The following is a 21,643-nucleotide window of genomic DNA, read 5'->3' on the forward strand; positions in this document are numbered from 1 at the left end:
CATATAAATCCAATATTTTTTCTGTGGTTTAGATTTTGGAAGCCTCATCTCTGCAGCTCTTAAAAAAATTTTGTAGTATACTCTGGTAGCTTATCTCCTCACAGGCAAAAAAAATAGGTGGTATTCTTTTCTAGAGACCAAAAAGCTTCATTTTTTTGTGGTGTAGCTTCTACACAACATTGTGTCCCCCTGTAAAGACCTTTTATACCTGGAAAGCAGAAAAATGAGGATTTTTCTCCCCTTTCAATGTTATCACACAATTTGCCTTACCTCCATTTAGCTCAGCTCCTACTGATGTCTTATATTCTCAGCTAAAACAACATCCTGCACACTTCTATCAGTATCTGGATGGTAGAAAATTTCTTTGCAGCAGATCCAGCTCCTGGCTCTGGACAGAAAGGTAATGTCTATTCTTCAGAATATGAAACAGATGCTGAAATATTTGTATTACAGTGAAACATCTGCTGCAAAGACTGTTCCCCAGAAAAGAAAATTATCTAATGCATTCTTCCTTTTTGTTTTAAATGTGCACATATGTGTTCATGCAACTTTGAGAGAGAACACCAATTAAGCCTAATGTACCGCTTCCTGCACCATGTGCACTCTCCACCCAACGCTGTGGATCCATCCTCTTGAAGTGACTACCTGAAACCAGTCACTTCACATCATTTTGGGTCTGGGGTCAAACACAAAAGCTCCAGGAAGATTTCCAAGGACTTTGGGTCACGTCCTTATCGCATATCTGAACAAAGAGCTGGTAGACTGTCTTTGCTGGCATTACATCCGAGATTAATTTAGTCCCTAGCTTTTCCCAGAGGGTCATTCCCCTCACCTGTCTAAGTGCATTAATCAAGTGTTCCCCACATTATATTTCTGAGTGCAGCACTTCATTATGGCCGAGTGCTGTGGGCTGAAGCCAAGGAGATGAGGTGCTAATGAAATGTTTGCGTTTTGGACAGGAGCTGAGGTAGGTGTTTAAATGAAACAAAACAGCTGTTATAGCAACAGTGCCTTGTGAGACAGAGATGCCAACTGGGAAAAGTTGGGCAGCGGAGTGGGAGCTGTGGGAAAGCAGGCACACGTGACAAGGATAGGCCTGTGTCTTTACATTTAAGCTGAGCCTTTGTGATTTATGTGGGTTTGGCACCTGGTCCAATGACTTTGTGTTCTGATGAAGCTCCAGCATTGAAGAAACAGCTGTGCCAAACTTCCAGGAAAGCCTCTTGGTGACCAGCTGGAGGAGGATTAGCCATGAGAGAGAACCTTCAAAATGCAGAAGGCATGGGATAGGTGTGCTTGTGAACTGATGGCTTGATAGCTTTTATCTGAGATGCCTGGGGATCCTGAAAAAAGTGGGGACCTTCAGAGGCAGATAGGAAAGTTCTGACATAGTTTCATCTCACTCCACTTCCAGCATTCAACATGACGCCAGGTAGGGAGCCCAGACATTCTCTAGCTTCTCTCCCCACAGAAAGTAGAAGAAACTACCCCAAGGATTATCTCCACTTTGTCCAAAGAGATTATACCTATCCATAAACAACCAAACATCTATTAAAGAATGCCGCATGGCCTCGCTTGAAGACCATGCCCTTACTCCTCAAGCTAAAGAACTACCTCTCCTGTGGTTTTCTTTTCTTCCTCTGCCTGTTCCTTCTTCCAAATGCAGCTCAGCTGAGCTTCTTGCAAAATAAAAATGTGAGGCTTGGAGCCCAAACATCTCTCAACACCATGCGCAGCATGGCACCAAACCAATGCTGTGGTTGCTTGGACTTAATGATTAGACAGCACAAGCACACAGATGCATCAGGAGAAGGACAAGAGGAACTCAAAGTAGATCAACAGAAAGTTTTCATAAAGCACAGCTTGCTTGTTTGTAGGCTAAGATCAAATGAGGGACAAAGGGCATGGCAGAAGAGAGCCAAGAAGGCAGACTTTCCATTTTTCTGTGCTGAGATACGTATCACAGCTTTATGCTCTCTGTGATGTCAGGGTATCTATGCAAAGCCAAACCCTCTAATTACCAGCCTGTAAAGAGCAACCACCCTGGGTCACAGAATATTAGACACAGTGGACCTTTCATGTCCCCAGCAGTGACTACAATTGGACATTGAGAGAAGAGCAAGACCCTGCCGAGCACAAAAGACAAAGCCCATGATGGTGATGCCTTTCATTACATGGTTATATAGAACCACAGATTGTATGTTCAATGCAAATAAATGTTAATAAATTGCAGAGAGAGGTTTTTCCCAAATAAGGCCTGTGCTTATGGTTTCCTGGTTCTATCCTGAGGTTACAAAAAAGAAACAAAATGTAAGCCTTCCTTCTTAGACACTTACAAATTGGTATTAAAAGATGCATTGTAAAAAGGAAACTAATTAGAAGCCTTACAGTAATTATGCATTACTAAAGGGCCAGTTGTACATATCCCATTGATTTCCTTTGTGACAGCTGCTACATTCTATTAAACTGAATTTTGCTTGTTCATTTATTTTCCTATTCTCCCCCTCTAGAAACGTCTGGTAAGAGTACCTGGCTATGTGGCACACAGTTTACACCTAGGAGGTTTGAACTCTGTATATATCCAATGATACTGTATCTATTTAATTTTGTCTCATTGTACCAACATCCAAGATGCTACTCCTTGATAAAAACAGATTTTGCAATGTAAAATCTCTCTTTAACTGGGACTCAACACTGAAAATCACTAGGAGACGTTAGAGGTACCCAGCTCATTGCCAAATTTGGCACTAGACTGCAATGTGCTACCGTGTTTAATCACAGAACCCTAACCTTAGAAAACCAGCAGCTCTCCTAGAGTTAGGATCTCTTTAAACCTTTATTGCTCATTTTGGCCTCTTCCTCAGCCGAGCAGCTGATGGAAGACCAAAAACCTCAACAGACCTACAGTTGGATAAAATACAGCTGTATGGCTAGTGAGTATCAGCAGGCCCTACAGGGAATTTTGGTTTAATCCTTCTGTTGAGTAATTTTCAAATATGCAGTTTGTCCTTCCTTACAAAGCAGCATCTTAGGAAGAGACTGAACACACTGCACACTTTACTTAACATGAAACTTGCATCAAGGACTTACCTCCAAGAGCAGCTTTGGGAGAATGAGGACAGTGGCACAGGGCAATAAAGGACCACTTTCGCAATGGCATCTCTAATTAAAACATCTGAATTTTATAACTTCTAAAGCCCTGTCTCGTACTGCTAACACTTCCTTGATCTCACAGGAATATCTCATGCAGTGCACTTTCAAAAATTAGGATATGAGGAGCTACAGCCATGAGGCTTTACACAGGCTAAAGTCATGGCTGGTGCATGAAGCAAGCAGCGCTTTGGTACCCCTGTGACAAAGGTGTTTGCCAGCACACTCATCCAGAGGGGTTTGCTCACCCTTTCTGAGGACAGCCTGCAGAGTGCAGTTACACAGGCACAGCCTCAGGCCCTGCTTATGGCCTGAGCTTCTGGTTCTTCCTGAGGTCTCCCCACACTGCTCCAAAACAAATGCCTGATCTTTATGTGAAAAATAGGAACGCATAACTTGCCCACTTTTTATAACAGCTTGTGGTTTTATGGCAAATCAGCAGAGAAAAAAAAGCACAAAACCCCTTCCAGGTCCACACTTCACAGTGCAAATGAAAAACCTATCAGAGAGCAGATGCACTGAAATGTTGATATGCTACAATGATCGCAGCGTTATGCTCTTTTTTCCTTTTTTTCCAAATGGAAAGCAGCGGTACTTGAAAAAAGCTTACTTGTCTCCTTGCTCAAGAATAGCTGGTTTTGCTCTGTATTCATATTAAACATCCAGTGCTAAAACAAACCCTTTGCTCAAGCTATCAATATTTGCAAGCCTCCAAACTAATTGAGTTAAAGGCACAATCAATGCCATTGACGACAAGTTCTGCTGGCAACTTCTGCTGGAAGTTGTTTGATTCTTGCCCCTGGCCAGAAAAAGCACCAGTACAAGAGAAACTCCCATTAACTCTGAATGTACCTGGTACAGTCAGAATGGGTCCTTTGGAGGAGAGGGCCAGCATGAAAGTATGGATGTGGGCACATAAATGCTTCTGGAAAGGTTACTGCATTGAAAGGGGCCAGCTCAGGAAATGACAAGTCTTCTTAGAATGGCAAATGAACAGCACCTCAATCCCACTACAACAGGGGTCATCAGTCAAATGATTACACTCATCTGCTATATGGGACTTCAGGACAAAAAGAGATGCACATGTCATTTCTTCAGCTTCCTAAACAAGGAAAATGTCATTTGGCTACATGATGGCATTAAATCCTACTTCTTAGCTGAAAAGTGCCTTCAAATCTGTCTGACAACACTTTTCACTCTTGGATGCCTTTTTTTCCTTGCCATTTATTCTTTTAATTCAAAATCAAAATTTGTCTCTGGTCAAAGCCTCAGTAAGCACAATGGAGACAATTTCTTACAGTGAAGCTCAGCCACTGTCTAATGTTTTTTTAAAAGCAACAGGGTCATCACAAAACTGTTGTAACATTCAATGGAATGGACAAAACATATTTAGACTAAAAGGAGCTCAGCCACAGTGAGTGCCTGAAAATAAATAAACCATTAGACTATCTACTGCTAATATTTGTTTCTGCCTTCTAAACTAAACCAGAAGCACTAGCCTACACCTGGTACCAGAGTGGTGATTGGCGACAGATGGTATCAGTTTTGGTGAACCAAGACAAAGCTTACTACTCATGGCAAAGGCAAGAAGAGAACTTCCCATGACCATGCAGAGGAATTTCTAAAATTGCTCCACAGATTGAGCACAAAGGCTCCCAAGAGAGAGCATGCAACCCTCTCTCTTCGACTATACAGCAAATGTTTATGCTGTGGCTACAGGAACTGTACTGACTCAGAAAGGGCCTCAATTCCAGCAGCGCTGAGAACCCACTGTAGTGAGAAGAAAGGCACTGACCTTTATTAAAATTAGGCCATCTACAAAATGCTTAACTATGGAATTAATAGCCTTTTACCAGGTATGCAAGGTTTGCAATCTTGGCCTTGAACTACCAATAATCTCCTAATGGGAGCATGCAAAAAATAATAGGCGATACGAGAAACAGAGCAAGGTTACAAATTACAGGTTATGGTTTTGCTTTACTTACTATACGAGGAAGAATATTTTAAGGTCAGAAGGCATCCGTAGGACTGAAATAAAACGAATTGATTGGGAAGAAGGAAATAACATATGATCTATTTCATCTAATGAGATCTTCCCTGCAGAATAAGCTGAGAACTGCATTTATGAATCATCTGTATTTGCTGCCCTACTGTTTGGGATTTGGAACCATACAAGCAACTGTTAGAGTAATTACAGTGGGGAAGCGAGCGAGGCTGTAGCAAGAAAGGAAAATGGGCCACATATCAGAAATGCCTCTTTGACAGAATATCCACAGCCCTCAAGGAAACTCCCGGGGAGTCTGTGAGACTCATCCTTTTCTCCAGTGGTTCAAATCAAAGGGACATCTCCTACTGCCTCCTAGGGCAATTTATATTCAGACTTTTTACCACTGTCACCAGACACCAGGACTGACTCAGATTCAAGCAGAGAGTAAGCACAGAGCAACACAGAAAACAGATTTGTTTTTCTCAGTTTTGCCATGTGAGAACCTAACCATAGGCGTAGCTGAGTTGTAGGTGTATGAACGTGAGGTCACCTTCCTTTCTAACATTTATGCAATGAATTTTGGAGTCTGTTCACAAACCCAAGGCTGCTGCTTTGATCCTCCTCTCCCCTAACAACGGGTTCACCACAGCAGAAATATGCAGGGTGAGGATTTCTAGTTTATCTCTTGCTGACACAAATCAAGTGCAGGTTTCTCAAGCTGTGAAGTATATTAAGTTCACAGAGTTTTAACAAAGGACTACCAAACCACAGAACCTCACTGCGAGTCACACTTCTTTCAGATGTCCTTTTAATTATATTAAATGGAAGTTTTAGGCACTTTGATGCTGATGGGCAAACATCTCGATCTCTTGAAAAAGCAGCTGAAAGTACTCCCTGTAGCTATAGTTAATATACAACATTGTATGCTCACTGCTAGCCAATTTATTCCAGCCACTTTAACAACGATACCTCGCCTGACAGGCTGTGCAGAATAGCATCAGGAGTCAAGCAATGCACAAATCATCAGAGAACTCTCAGAGTTGTTTGACACACACTGCAGAGTTCTTTGTCATACAGCCAATTAACTGACCAAACAAGGAACTTGAAAACCTTCATTAATTTGCCTCTTTTTTTATATAAATGGAGGTTAGAGTCTTTCTTGTCACGGAGGCAAGAAGAACACAAGCAAACACAAGCAAAATGGCACAATTCAATTTGTGCTCCCTCTCAGAGCTGCAAGTTTCTTTCATTCAGTCTTCATGGAAGTTGGGACCAATCATGCAAGCAAGAGAGAAGTAGGACAAACAGAATTAATCCACTTTAAATAGTACTAGCTAAGTCCCAGATGCACCTTTTATCTGATGAGAACTACTAGGTTAGCAAAGAGGAAAAAAAAGTCTCTTCTGCTCAGGTCTAAACTTAATGCCTTGAATCCTCTGAGGAAAGCCTTTAATTTTTTGCTTAGCGCAGCAATTTAAAGAGCCCATGTTTTAAACAAGGAGTGTTCAGAAAACTTCCATGAAAACCAGAAGGACAACTCTGTAACCACCTGTCATTGTCTGCTATCAGGAGCCTGACATCATCTCATCACTGGCTTCATGAATGGCTCTGATGACACCTGCACTCAGAAGCTCTTGAAATTATCAAGGAGCAGCACCTCGATAATCTTTGCTATCCAGTCCAGTGCATAATTACAAAACAGGGCAAGCTGATTTACAGGGCAGCTCAGAGGATGGCAGGAACCAAGAGCAGCAAATTCCATTAGATGAGGAAGATGCTGCAAAAGCAACCCTCTGCTGCCTCTGTCCATCCTTTCCACAAAGCTGCCATTCACACTATCTGTATTTCAGATATTCACACTATCTGTTTTATTCACCAGCCTCCAGCTTTAAAACCACTCATATTGACTTTATAAAAGAAAACAAAAGAATAGGAACCCTGTGAATTTTTTGTCTGCTAACATCCTCATCCCAAACACACCATGCAAATGGGAAGAGGCCTCTGGTTTGGCACTGCAGGGAAATTCATTGGCCTGCTCATGCCCAGAGCTGCAGCCCACAAATCCAAATGAGGCAAGAAGGTGAGCTCAGGCTTTGCAATCAGATGCATGCACATGATAAAAAGACTGCAAGCATGGGTGTGGTATGAATCTTTAATAAAAACTGTGTTTCCAGCTACTAAATTCTCTATCTTTTTCCCCATGTTTAAGTGTTCTGTTTTAATACAGCCTCACTTACTACATTACATGAGTACTTAGCCTTTTTTTTTTTTTTTTCTTTACCACCCCACCTCTGTTCCTAGAGGACGAGTGAATTTCATCCATGGCATTTTAAATTGTGGAGCTGGGAAATATTGAGCACATCACGTTGAGGGGCATGGAAGAAATCACCAAACCCAGTCTCACAGTCCCCAAAAGGTAAGTGATTCATGTTTTCTATGACTCCAGTGCTTCAGTTCAAGGACAACAACTTTTGGAAAACGAACAAACATAAATTCTGAAAAAGTTAAAGAAAATTCATACCAGCTTACATCACAGACCAAGCACCAAACCAAGCTATGCTAATCAAATGTGTCACCCATTGTGACTCATTCTCCCACATGAGACTTTTCCATCCCTTTCCCAAAACAGAGTGCAAGAACTTCAGAGAGGTGGGCACATGAGATGTAGACCTCCACTCTCTAAAAGGCCACCCTTCTTACTAACAGAGCACCTTGCTGAGGCCACTCTTGCCACATTTATATACACCTTGGCCAGCTCAATGTCAGCTGACTATTAATTAGTATCACAAATTAAAACCCCCTTAGCAGTTTCTTAATTATCATCATGACTGAAAAATCCTCCAGCAACTGTCCAATCATTATATTAATATGTATTTATCATGCCACCTGCCAGATTGGTTCTTGCTGGATTTTTGAGACAAAAAAAGATAATTTACCACATTTGAAACTAAAGAAGCAGCATTTTTAACCTCTATCTCCAGTAAATAAAATCCCTGAGCTTTTAACTCAACAAATACTGTGAAAGCGAACAAATTAAATCCATGTTTGTTTTAAAGGTATCCCAAGAAATGAGGTGATAATGCATTCTCAGTTTTATGTTTGAATAACTTCCAGAATTTCTCCATCCACTTTGTATATTTATTTATAATCATTTATTCTGGGCTTAAGAGGACTTTATACACCAATCGCTACACGGATTCTGTCAGTCACAGCTTCTTAAATTGGTTAGCCCAAAGAAAACAGACTGATTTTAGCAATTATCTTCTTCTCAGGTCACCCTCCTCCTTCCAAAAAAAACCACCTTTCCTAAATAGCACTTTTGATATTCACAATTCCCAGACATTTCTCGCATGAACTTCATACTGCACCTTCCTTTCTCTAGGAAACACAGAATTGAAGGTACACCTCCAGCCCTCTGAGCCAAATTCAGCCAGGGATGCTCTTCACAATAATGGGATCAGCATGAGGAGATCATGCCAGCAAAGCTGAACACTCTCTTTCGCTGCCATCAACGCCATATGTCCCAGTGACCTCCCATGTTCCATTGACTTTACAAAGCACAGGGTGTCACCACTTAAGATTTGTTGAAAAATCTCTGCTAAATTCCCTCAGCCAGCCCAGACATTTCACTTCTTGGTAAAGGATGAGTAGCCTGTAACAGGACTATCTGCAGTCACGTCTAATTGCTATTACAGACAACCTCTCCTTCACTAGATTTTTTGATGACTTTAGCCACACAATTTTCCAAATAGAAGTATACTGTATGAAAATATGTCGAGATACATTACTTTACCTCCATATAGTACAAAGCAGAGCTGGAAAGGTTCAATTAGGTCATCTAATTCATTCTTCAAGCCCTCTTTTACAGGACTGTCCTCTTCAATATATATAACAGATTTGTCCATATCCAAACTTAACAGCTCAAGCAATGAGCTTTCATCAGTTTTCATCTACTGGAGAAGTAGGTGCATGATTAATGTTTAAACACGCAACAACCTTTCCAAGTGAAAGGAAAGGAGTCCTTGAAATTAAGGGTATGCTGAAGTTTTTGCAGAGTATTCAGGCTTTATTCTATCAAGCCTATCTTTCTGTAGGGTATATTAAGCTCACCAATAGGTACTGTTGGAAAAAAGAAGAGCAGGAGTGTGCATCGACTCTGTGTAGAAAGCCTGTGCAGCTGGGGAAGGGACAACTATGGATCAGGTATCACCCAATGTCCCCAACAAGAATGTGCAGCCCAGAGTGAAAGCACTCTCACCCTGTCCCCAGTGGTAGCAGTACACAAGGTAGCTAGCTTGGGAGTGAGCACTGCACTGCAAACTCTCCTAAATTCCTTTAAATGCCTGCTAGTGGCTTTCTCTGGGATCCCAGATAATGCATGTGCGACTCTGCAACTCATCTTTATCCACTAATGTATACAGAAGGGAAAAGGTGACTTTCTCTCGTGACATTTTCCAAAGGGAAGACAGCCTACCAGCACAGATGGGTACTGTTTTATTTCTAAAGCCCTAGAAAACCAGATCATCTAATCCCATTTGCTAAAGGAAATATGTGTTCACAAGGTCAGTACTGACTGTAGGAAACAGAATTTTGCAGGAAAATGCAGGTACAGACAGCTCCCTCCAGAAACATAGGGTTCATTTGAGTGTTACACATATACATATAAATAATGACCAACCACCCATAAGAACAATATCCATTCACAAGCACAAGACAGAGATTAGAAGGTAAAACATTCACACTTCTTAAAGCAGCATTAACTCCCCTACAGTATACAAACAGGTTTATATAAAAAAACACTAGAGCAAATGCTATAAGGCAAGGTGACAGGATTAATAAGATAACTTGGGGTCCCAGTCCTGAAAAGCACACAAGTGTGCTCTTTCCAGAATGCTGGGGCTTGACTTTGTTCACATCAAATACAATGTAAGCCAATGAAAGTCAGTCCAGACCCGGGTGAACTTCACGGGATGTTATGTTCATTACTCTACGCATTGTTTGCAGCACTCTCTTCCTTCCAACATCTCTCTGTGAGACACTGCATTTCATTACAATCCTACCTCCTCCCTCATGCTGAGCATTGCAGTTTTGAATTGTTTCTAAATTTAAAAGTGCAGAAGGGGAAGAAGGAAAACTAAGGAAATGCAGGTGGCAGTAACTTGAGTGACATGCTGTAAGCAAAATCCAGTTGGTCTGGAGACACCTCTGTGGGCAGCAGTTTTGCATTCTTTACTTGCACCTCTCCATACCGTCCTGCTCATTCAGATGGCCAGATGAATAGTGTCAGACCTCTCTTGTGTTTTTTCCTACTTTCTGGTTCAGAGATTTTGTCCCAAATTTTTGTCAAGTCTGAGAGAAATGGGGCAGGTCGGTGAGGTAAGAAATGACATTATTATCCTGTAACCTTAACCTTAGAACTTGCTGCCACAAAGCTGGTAATAACCAGATTATTCACAGAGACAAGACCCACTTCACAGTCATTCAGTCAAACAACTGGACACGTGTATTAAAAACACAAGAAATACCTGGACATAGGCCCTGCAAGAGCGCTCCCTTTTCTGAAGCTGAGTCCATAAAGAGAGCAGATTAAAGACAGAATAGAAAAAACAAGTTAGTGACAGAACAAGGGAAAAAAAAAAAAAAAGAAGAAAATGCCTGTGAAAAAACCCTCATTTCTTTCTTAAACAGCTTTTGAAAAACCAACCAAGGTAAAGGAGTGAGCGTGAGTTAGGCAGCAATGGAAAACTGGAAGGACTGGCTCCAGAAATGTGGGTTAGTCCTTTTTCAGTGAAGTGAAGCACAGACTGGCAACTTTGTAAGAGCAGCTGTTAGATGGTAGAAGACACTGAAGTCTAGTAGAGATACTCTAGAGATGATGTTTTCCTTGCAGCTTGGAGATCACACATGACATTTCCACGTCAAACAAGGCTGAAAAAGATGAGGCTGCTGGTTATTTGCATAAGAGGAGCGTGGGCTCTGCAGTCAGACAGTGCTGATGCCACAGGGAAATATAACCAAGCTTCAGATGAGCAGGATCAATCCCAGGGACCAAGACATGTGCAGGACTGCATTCTGATACAGCCAGGACCTGTATGGACCCGTCCTCACAGACCTGGGGCTTGGCAGGCAATCTGCAGCAGTGAGCTGGAATTGGTGAGCTCTGTATCACTGCAACAAAAGCCCACAAATTCAGGCTGCTCAGTGCCACTGGCTTGGCTGGGTTTGTTTTTGCTGATGTGCCTGGTTGGAAATTGCACATCAACAGAGATTCAGGGCAACTTGTGCTCTCAACACACAGCAGTGAAATCCCATTAGTACAGCTGAGAGCCAAATTTGTCCTCAAGAGTTTTGAGGCTCTGAAATAAACAAAATACACCCAGGTATCATACAATGCCTAATTTGAAATTCTAATTCATCAATTTGTAACAGTAAAAATCTTCTTCTGGATAGATCTGGCCAGTACTAAGACTTTACAGAAACAAATGGAGATCAAAGAAAGCCTTGCTGAAAATTACAGAGCTATCCACTCGGGGGTCTTCCCAGTCTGAATGGAACAATTATCACCTTAATTAAGCCTGATCCAGTGGAAAGCATAAAGCTTTTAGTGACAGAAAAGTGGTTCCTGAAAGATGATGGCTTTTAAAAATTCTGATTATGCCAGTTTATTTCAATTCATTGTACATCAGCTTGTAAAAAACCCCACCAGTACAAAACAGCACAGGTGATTACTTTCAGATCCTCAGCACATTTCCTTTAATGATTAAACGAATATTTAATGGCTAGTGCTTACTTTATTTCTTCTTTCTGACTAAACAGCACTAAACAAAACTCTTTGCAAATTACTTTTTTCCTTTTTTCTTTTTTTTTTTAAATACTCTTGATCAGTGAAGGGGAAAATGGAGCAGTAACTCTGCTGCCTTTTGTTTGCCCAATACTACTTCCAAGTTGAATTCATGCATTCTTAAATGAACACAGAGCAGTTGCTCTTCTAAAGAATTAAGTGGGGAATGAGAGCAAGTAAATTACTGAGCCTGTCATTTGGATCACTGATTCGCATCGCTGTTTTGCAGGACTTCACGTGGTCCAGAATTTTAATGTGGAATGCAATTGATTTGTATGAGTTGCCTGTGCAAAGCCGATGGCAGGGGAAAGGAACCTGCAGTGGGGACCCCAGGAGTGACAGCTGAGCTGAGAAGCTCTGCCTTGTCCAGTCTTCCCCTCCCCTCAGTAACTTGTTCCTGCCCCCATGATACAACCCCTTTTCATGTAATTGAGACAAACATCATAAGGTGAGATAAAAACAAAGATGAAAAACATGTGCTTGCAAAGCTGAATCGACAAAATGTTGGGAGTGGCTGGGATGCATCCAGAAGAGCAAGCAGACTACAACCATGATACCCGTTAGTAGGTGACATTAATTGCTGGCTTTACCGAATATTGTCAGACGTTGCCGTCATTTCAACAGAGAACCATGGTATGATTATTACAAATAATGTTATGCTAATGTAACAGTTAATACAATTATTACCTACATTGTTATAAAAAGGCTGGAAGCAGCACTAATTAAAAGCATCACGATAACCCAATTCACAGCACATGCAAAGCACATGAGACGCAGGAGTTCAGCTCCCATGCGACTGAAACCTCAAACAATTACGAAGCCCTTTGCATTTAAAACAGCATCAGTCTACAATAATAACTTAAAAGAAAAAAGACCATGTTACTTCTCTGAAAAGCATTTCCCTTCATGAAACATTGAAGAAGTTTCAGATTTAGTAGGGATCACTTATTCCCCATATAATCTTCGACCAAGTTCTGTTTGTGCTTACACAAATGCCAGAACTGTCAGAGCCTGATATGCAGCTGAGAACAAACTTCTGTGTCTTGTTTTAACTGGGTGGCCAATATAACCATGTGCTCCTTGTACCAGGGTCCAGCCGCTCTTTGTCCTGACAACCAGGCTCACATAATTCACTGTCAGAATCCTAGGTAGGTCTGATCCCATGTGTTCACATGAGATTCAGCGATGAAGAGGGCCTTTCACTAAGGAAACTTTCAGCTTTAAATGCATTCTTACAGAGTCCACAGCTCATATTTTCTCCCACAACTGGCAACTCCTAGCACCTTTAGTGCTATGTAGCAATTCCTCCTACTTCTAGAAACGACAGAAGGACTAACAACTCTTCTTAAACTGCGGACAGCGGAACCACAGTGCTGCAATGCAGTCAAGGTGCTCCTAGGCTGAGTGACAGGCTGTGTCACTAGAAAGGCGGCGCTGCCCTCACCTTGTTCAAGCTGCGCGCGGCGCTGTCCTTCCCGCCGGGAGTCAGGTTGCGGAGCTGCACGTCCAGCAGGTTGACGAGCTGCACCATGGCGGACACGGAGTAGGCGATGTCTCCGGCGTACAGGTGGTTCCTGGTGTGCTCCGCCAGCTCCCGCGCGATGTTGGCCGCCATCTCCCCCGACCGCATCTGCGTGGGACAGAGCACAGGGAAAGGGTGTCCCCAGCTGCCGGCCAGATGGCACCCCAGCGCCTCCCAACCCCACAGCGCAAACAGCGCCAACGCCCCTCAAAGACATGAAGAAAAGAGATGAAGAAGACGAGAAGGAAAGAGGAATAGAAGCATTTCCCAAGAGGTCAACTACAGCAAGAGCCTTAGCATTAACAAGCTCAACTCCCCTCACGAAGAAGAAGAAAAGAGATGAAGAAGAGAAGGAAGGAGGAATAGAAGCATTTCCCAAGAGGTCAACTACAGCAAGAGACTTAGCATTAACAAGCTCAACTCCCCTCACGAAGAAGAAGAAAAGAGATGATGAAGAGGAGAAAAGAGGAGGAATAGAAGCGTTTCCCAAGAGGTCAACTACAAGAGTCTTTGTGGTTTGATCATTAGTAGTTTTTGCGTATTGCTTTTGCAGTCAACCACAGTGGCTTAAACAAATTTCTTCTCACTGGGCACTGTTTTCCATGGGATTTCCATGCTAAGGGGAGGGGGGGCTTTAATTAGTTTGTCCCATTGGCTTACTGTGCCACTTGAAAAAAATAAACCATGTAAGTAGCCTCTTCTGTCCAGAAAAAGCAGTTTTCTGATTCCAGAAGTTCACGTGATAGCAAAGAGATGATTTTTGTTAAAACTTCTGAACAGAAGAGTTCCTTGTAAAAGGAGCAAAAAAAGATGACACAACCCAGAAAAACCAGAGCAAAAATTCACAATTTTCGTCTTATTGATTCAATAATCTGGTACTAATTTACCTCTTAGCATCACTTCCCACACTAGCCACTGATAATGAGGCCAGTGACTCTCAGCACATGTAAAAGCTAATTCTAGAGCAGAAGGCTGAAGCAGAGGCCCACTAGAAGCAAAAACCCAGCACGCCAGTTGGCTAAATCTTCTACTAAAAGACTTGTATCATCTATCTGAGTCACAAAACTCACAAATAACCTGCAGGGAAATTCACAATTCGGGAAATTCTCACTTTTTCCCCTGTGGCTTTTTCCCCCTTTCTTGCTCTGTTTTCCTCTCCCTTTCTGGTACTCCTTTCCTCTTCTGTGCCACGGGGATTTGGGACAGAGCAGCTGGCCCCATCTCCATTTCATGAGTAGCCCACTACAGAAATACCACTGCAGGTTGCTGGTCTTTTATTCATTTGTTATCTACAAGTCTGTGATCTGGAATGCAAATCCATGTGGAATATGCCTGGGACAAGGAGAAATTATACAGGCTGACACATAAATGAAGTTCCCACTTCTCTGTCAGGCTCAATGACAAACTCTGCTGAGTTCTTCATATGAATTTTCAATTGTTTTATCTACCAACAGCTAGAAATCAGATATTTCTCTTGTTCCCTCACTTTCTGGTGCTCATTATAAAAGCAAGATTCTAGGGGAAGATTATAGGCTGAGCTTCTACCTCTCTGTAAATCAATTAGCCAAGTTATAAATGAATAACTTACTTCCATCAATTTGACAGCAAAAGCCAATCTGATTTAATGAAATCTAACTCAAGATGTTCATATGCTCGTCTCCAGAGAATTAACGCATATGATGATACAGAGAAGATAAATAAAGGAGATAATATGTTGTTCTTCCCATTAGAGCAATGATAAGAGATATTCAAAAACTGAATTATTTCTTTCTTGTTACACAGAAGACTAATGCCATAGAAACCAGATCCTTTTCTTACAGCTGCCTGCTCTCCTAAGCAGCTGAAGGAAGCCACGCATAAGCACAGAGGCTGAATTTTGACCTCTGCTGTTGGCTCTCAGAACTTGAAAGAATGACTGCATCAAATCCCTTTACATAAAGAAATCAATTTCAACATTTTCCTGCAGTTCATTGCTGGAGCTTAGCATGTATCATGACACATTGTGTTTGTGTAAGCTCTGCAGAAACCTGCGCAAATTCAAGATATTTTTTACAGATACATCAGAAAAAAACCCACAATCCCTGCTACCCCATATTTGATGCTCACATTTTCCCTTGGACCACACACCTGTGGTATGTGGTATGCAAACTGGCACACTCAGAGAAAATTGCTCAGCTGCTACAAAGGCAAACACAAGAGTTTTCTGTCCCTGCAGTCTGCTGCTGTTCCTATCTGTCTGCAAAAGTGGTGCAGGTTAGACACTAATTAACCCTTTTCCTTCTCTCTTGGACTGATTCTAAAACCTGCAAACCTGAGGAATTATACCGTGGCCAAATAAGCAACACAAAAAATAGTCAGCGATGGAAGAAATGCCTGAGAAAAAGGCAGACTAAAGCTCAGACTCTCTGAACTCCTGGGACATAGAAGTCTTTACCCAAAGTTATCTCACACACCCAGGTTTCCTGAAAAGATAGATGTGCCATTCTTCTGGGAAAATGTTTTTGGCTGGCAGGTAATGGAACTACATCCTAGCACTGACAATTCCACACCTACACACGGTCACACAAAATGTGCAGCTACAAGTCACTACAAAAGTGATGAGACAGTCTTTCCACTCTGGCTGTGTGCATGACAGAGGTGTCCAGAATGACGGCTGTGTGACACATTAATGCTGAATTCTCCAATTCATTTGAGCTTTGTCCACTAAAATTGAAGTGTCTCCTATGCAGTGCTGTCAAACCCAACTTCTCATATGAGTCCCAAATGCTGGCTGAATATTCCAGGGCTAAGATAATTATCTGGTCTTTTATAACAGCAGGACTGAAACCTTTTTTTTGTTTGTTTGTTTGGTTGGTTGGTTGGTTGGTTGGGTTGGTTTGGTTTGGGTTTTTGTTTGTTTGGTTTGGTTTTTGTTTTGTTTTGTTTTTTTTGTTAATTCTACGTAATGCTCAGCAAAGCTTGCTGCTACCCAAGAGGATGCATTGCTAACTGACTTCCCTTCTAAAAATTACTTCTCCACATCTTTCTCTTCATTATTGCTGCATGAAAGATGAGCTCTTTATGTTATTTCTTCCAAAACATGTAATACTGTTTAACCCAAACACTGACATAGCTACATAGGAATACAGTAACAGCCCCTGGAGGTTCTCCATGGCTCAAGCTGATACTGAGAGACAAGAAAGAAGCAGGGAAAAAATGTGTAAGTAACTGACTTTTCTACTGGGAGGTTTGAGAACAATAAAGGGAATTAAAAGTAATATATCTCTCCCTAATATGAGACTACTTTTTTAACATTTTCTACCTCAATTATGAAAAAGTTAAATTTAAAAACTAAACAGGATTCTGGGATAAAAGAAAACATTCTGTTTAAACCAAATTTGAAACCAAATTTTTGGTTTCTGTGGGTTTTTGGCCTATTTTTGTTTTACCTTTTACAAACAGAATAAAACCAGTGTTGGAATGCTAATTTGAGGAAATGAAAATACGTTTCTTGCCAGCAATGCAAACACACAAACCGTAGTTTCATAGGTCTGCCAAAAAAATTCCTCCCCTCTTCCATTTGGGAAGACAGGATTCAGGCCAGATTTACAAATGATCATTGGCACACCTGAAATCCCTCTGTGTAACACTCTGCTAACATTTTCCAAGTTTGTGCCACTATCTTGCATTTTCTTATGAGTGAAGGGATTGTGAAGTAATAGTTTTTGGAGGGGTCATATCCTCCTGTCTGTCCAATACATGCCAATGCACAGAAGCAGAGAGTTTTGTCTGGAAAGATGAAAAAAGACTGCAGAAGTGCTTGCTGTTTCAGCCCTACCTTTCTCAGCGTAAACCCAGCTGCAGAAGAAGAGGACAGTAGAATAAAACTGAGAGAAATTGAAAAAAAGAAAAAAAAAAGTACTTAGGGAGGAAAATTCAGAAGAAATAAGAAATATGCTGAGAAGAGAGCAAACGAACTAAAACACTGTAGTCATAAACGCAGAAGTATTTTCCTGCAGCCTTCTGAAGAGGCAAACTGATATTAAAAAAAAAAAAAAAAAGATGGCATGAAAGACTGAACTAGGATTTTTAAAAACAGGAATGTACAGATGGACTGGTCAACTGGAAAAACCATGAAGTTGATGCTGTTTTCTGGAGGAACAAACATCTGACAGGTTTCACCAGGCACCATTAGCTGCCAGCAGTCAGGTAGCAAGGCTGTAAGAGGGGCTATAGGCTAAGTTCTGACACTGCAAAGCCTTCATGGCATTTTTCCTTCCGTGGCAGGAATTTCAATATATGTGTGTGCATCCACAGAAAACAGTCAGAGCACATCTACCATCATTTCCTTTTTTTTTTTTTCTGAATCACAGAATCATTTAGGTTGGAAAAAACCTCTAAGATTACTAAGTCCAACCTATGACCAATACTAGAATGTAAGCTAGACCATGGCATTGAGTACCACATCCTGCCTTTCCTTAAACACCTCCTGGCACAGTGACTTCACCACCTCCCTGGGCAGTTCAAACCAGCGCCCAATAACCCCTTCTACGAAGAAATGCCTCCTTATGCAAAAACCTAAACATCCCCTGGCACAGCTTGTGTCCTCTTGTCCTTTTGCCAGCTGCCTGGGAGAAGAGACAATGCTCTCCATGAAGTGCAGCAGACTCAGAGAGCCACTGAAAAAGTGGCTTTGAAACTATGATATTCAACCAGCTTAAACAGCATTTAATGATGCTTTAATAAGCCACCCTCCGTGGCACCTGCTCCATCCAATTCATGATGGTGCTCTGAAAACAGACTGCCAAAAGCAACTTGGATTTCATCGTGCTGTCATCAGGACTGCAGCTGCACCCTCAGACCTGGACGAGACGATGTGGGGGTGTCCTCCACAAAACCTCACTCTCCCTGCAACACACACCCAAGGAGATCTACAAGACGTCAGGAAGGTGCTATGAATCCTAAGGTTCACCTGCTCTTTGGGAGCACATGACCCAGGCCACTCAGAAGGGCAAGGGTGGCACGTGCTTTAGATTTACACATTGAAGCTTTTTGCACATTCCTAAAGGGCACAAATTTTTCTGTTCTGCTACAAAAGAGGCCTCCTCTCTTTGAGAGGCTTGAAGCTGAGCACAGCAGTGCCTGTCCTCCCTGGCAGCACCCACGGCTGAAAGCTGCAGCAAGGAAGAGATGTCTTCAGGCAAGTCACCCGCTGCGCTAAGGACGGCACTGATGAAAGCAAGAGGCAAAACAAACAGGCTGAAACTGAAGGTGTGACCTCACTACGAGGATGATGCAATGTATCCAAAGCTGACCTTTTTGCTTCCTGTTACTGCTTGACTCTAGAAATAACCCAGGGAGCAGTGCATAATTCAATCGCACTGGCAAGTTTATTCTCCCGCTCCGTTACGAGGGCATGGTAGGCACCAACAATAAAGTTAAAGTAAATGTCAGGAGGCCAACGAATTGCTGAGGAGAACATTTGTTCTGATCTTCCATCAAGCACAATAACTCTAATGGAAGCTAGGAAACGGCTGTAAAACCTAATACCGTGATGCAAGCAGGCAAACACCAAATCTACAGTCTGAGCACAGCAGGAGAAAGAGAAGAAGTAAGTAATCATTTTTACTTCACTACACAGATATGGAAAGCCAGCACAGCGTTTCCCTACCATCCTTTCTGGCTCGGCTGAAATCCCTCCATAGGACCCATCACTGTTCTTCCTGAGCAGGTTGGATCCAGCAGTTGACAGATTTTTGGGAGATAAAGCAGATTAGGAAAGAAGACATGCTGAGCAGGTATGAACCCCGGCTAACAAAGAAGTATTTTTACCCATTTTGTCAGCTGTGCTGCAGCTGCAGCTGTCTGAGTGACCAGGAGAGGTGGGGATGCAGGAGAGTGGAGCTGCAGGTGTAACCAGCCCTGTCCTCACAGCACAGCTGGCTTACTGCTCCCTCTAGCTGTCCCCACAGCAGCAAGAAGAGAAGCTGGCTTGACTTAGAAGAGGAAGGCTCCTTTTTCATCTTCAGAGAGCTGCTGGAGCAAATCTGCAAACTTTGGGAAGCATCCCATCCACAGCATGGATGCTGAAAACCAGTGCTTGATTTATGGATGATTCAGTCTCCATCTTTAAGTGCAGTGATGATTTTCAAGCCTCTTGCTTGGGCAGGGAAACCAAATGGCGATTGGTTATTTCGTAATTTAGAACTGTATTTACTGAAAGGATCCTAATGAATCTTGAGGGCAGGACATACCCATGTGCCAAAAGATGAGCTGGTGGGGAACAAGACTGACCTGGCTGAACAGAGAGCTTTGGCTGGTATAAGAGAACAAAAAAAAAGAAGGAGAGCTTATGGCCTCTGGAAAAAGGGCAAGTAACTAGGGAGGATTACAAGCATGTTGTGAGGTTATACAGGGAGAAAACCAGCAGGGCTAAAGCTCAACTAGAACTTTACCTGTCTGCTGTCATAAAAGACAACAAAAAAATGTTCCTCTAAACACACTTAAGACAAGAGGAGAGCCGCGGAGAATCTCTATTGGATATGGGAGAAACACAGTGATGAAGAATGAGGAAACAGTTGCGGTGGTAGTTAATGCCTTCTTTGGCTCAGTCTTTAACAGCAAGACCAGCTGTCCTCAGCACCCTGAGCTGGAAGACAGCAATGGGGAACAGAAGAAAACCCCCACAATCCAGGAAAAAAAATGGTCAGTGACCTGGTAGACCATTTACACATCCACAGGTCTACGGGGCTGAACGAGATCCACCCAAAGGTACTGAGGGAACCGTCAGAAGACTTACTGAGCAACTTTCCATCATTTATCAGCAGTTCTGGCTAACTGGGGGTGTCCTAGTGGACTGGAAGCTGGAAATGCGATGCAGTATCATGGAGCAGATCATGTTGAGTGCCCTCACGTGGCATGTGCAGGATCTGGACAGGCTGGATCAATGGGCCAATGCCAATGGTATGAGGTTCAATAAGGCTAGGTGCAGATCCTGCCCTTGGGTCACAACAACTCCATGTAGCACTACAGGCTGGGGAAGGGTAACTGGAAAATTGCCAGCATAAAAGGTGAGCCAGCTGTGCCCAAGTGACCAAGAAGGCCAGTGGCATCCTGGCTTGGATCAGCAATAGTGTGGCCAGCAGGAGCAGGGCAGGGATTGTCCCGAGCACTGGTGAGGCCACACCTTGAGTCCTCTGCTCAGTTCTGGGCCTCTCACTACGAGAAGGACATTGAGGTGCTAGAGCAAGTTCAGAGAAGGGCAACAGAGCTGGGGAAAGGTCTGGAGCACAAGGTTTAAGAGTAGCTGCTCAGGCAGCTGAGGGTGTTCAGGCTGGAGTAAAGGAGGTTGGGGGAACCTTATCCCTCTTTACAACTATTTGAAAGGAGGTTGTAGCAAGATGGGTGTCAGTCTCTTCTCTTAGTAATAAATGACAGGACAAGAAGAAACCACCTGAGGTTGCACCAGGGAAGGTTTATATTGTATATTAGGAAAAGTTTCCTCACAGAGAGTGGTCAAGCATTGGAACAGACTTGCCAGGGAAGTAGCTGAGTCTCTGTTCCTGGAGGGATTTAAAAGACATGTAGACATGGCACTTAGGGACATGGATTAGTGGTGGACGTGGCAGTGCTGGGTGAGTAATTGGACCCAATGATCTCTGAGGTCTTTTTCAAATGTTTCAATGATTGCAACCCCCAACACAAACCCCTAGGCGAGCCTTTCCCCTCAAAAGTCACTCCTGAAAAGTCTTGATGTTCCGTAACAGCTGTCATTGAGGTTGGGTCACATATCTCAAGATCCCAGTGAATTCCCTCTCAGGCAAATAGCTTAGATTCAGGGTCATCTCATAGATTCCCCAAGTCCTTCTACTGACTGGTAAAACGTATTCAATGCTGAACATAACTAAATTCCTCCAGGAAATATAAAAGAAAAAATCTAGTCCCAGCTGTAACCTGCTGGGCATTTCTGAAAACTTGCCTGTTCAGTTTTAGCCTGCTTTGAAAGCACGTAACAAATTAAATGGGGCTCATTTGTTACGCAAATGATAGCTAGGGTTTCAAATAAAATAAGCCTAACCTTGATGGAGATTTCATCAGTGCAGGCTATTATTTCCCTCTGCTAATGGCTAACAGCCTAGTCATCTTCACCAAGCAGCAAGAGGTC

At 42.5% G+C, this 21,643-nt stretch overlaps 1 protein-coding gene across 1 annotated transcript in view; it reads right to left on the reverse strand.

The window, feature by feature from the left end:
- Positions 1-21,643, reverse strand: part of ADGRL3 (adhesion G protein-coupled receptor L3) — a 480,164-nt gene that overhangs the window by 70,610 nt on the left and 387,911 nt on the right. The window contains exons 10-11 of the mRNA XM_066317961.1: positions 13,423-13,608; positions 10,663-10,701 (exon numbers count right to left, since the gene is read on the reverse strand). Coding sequence (XP_066174058.1) covers positions 10,663-10,701; positions 13,423-13,608 — 225 coding nt within the window. The remainder of the gene's footprint in view (positions 1-10,662; positions 10,702-13,422; positions 13,609-21,643) is intronic.

Source organism: Sylvia atricapilla, chromosome 4 (assembly GCF_009819655.1).
Source record: "Sylvia atricapilla isolate bSylAtr1 chromosome 4, bSylAtr1.pri, whole genome shotgun sequence".
Taxonomy (NCBI): Eukaryota; Metazoa; Chordata; class Aves; order Passeriformes; family Sylviidae; genus Sylvia; species Sylvia atricapilla.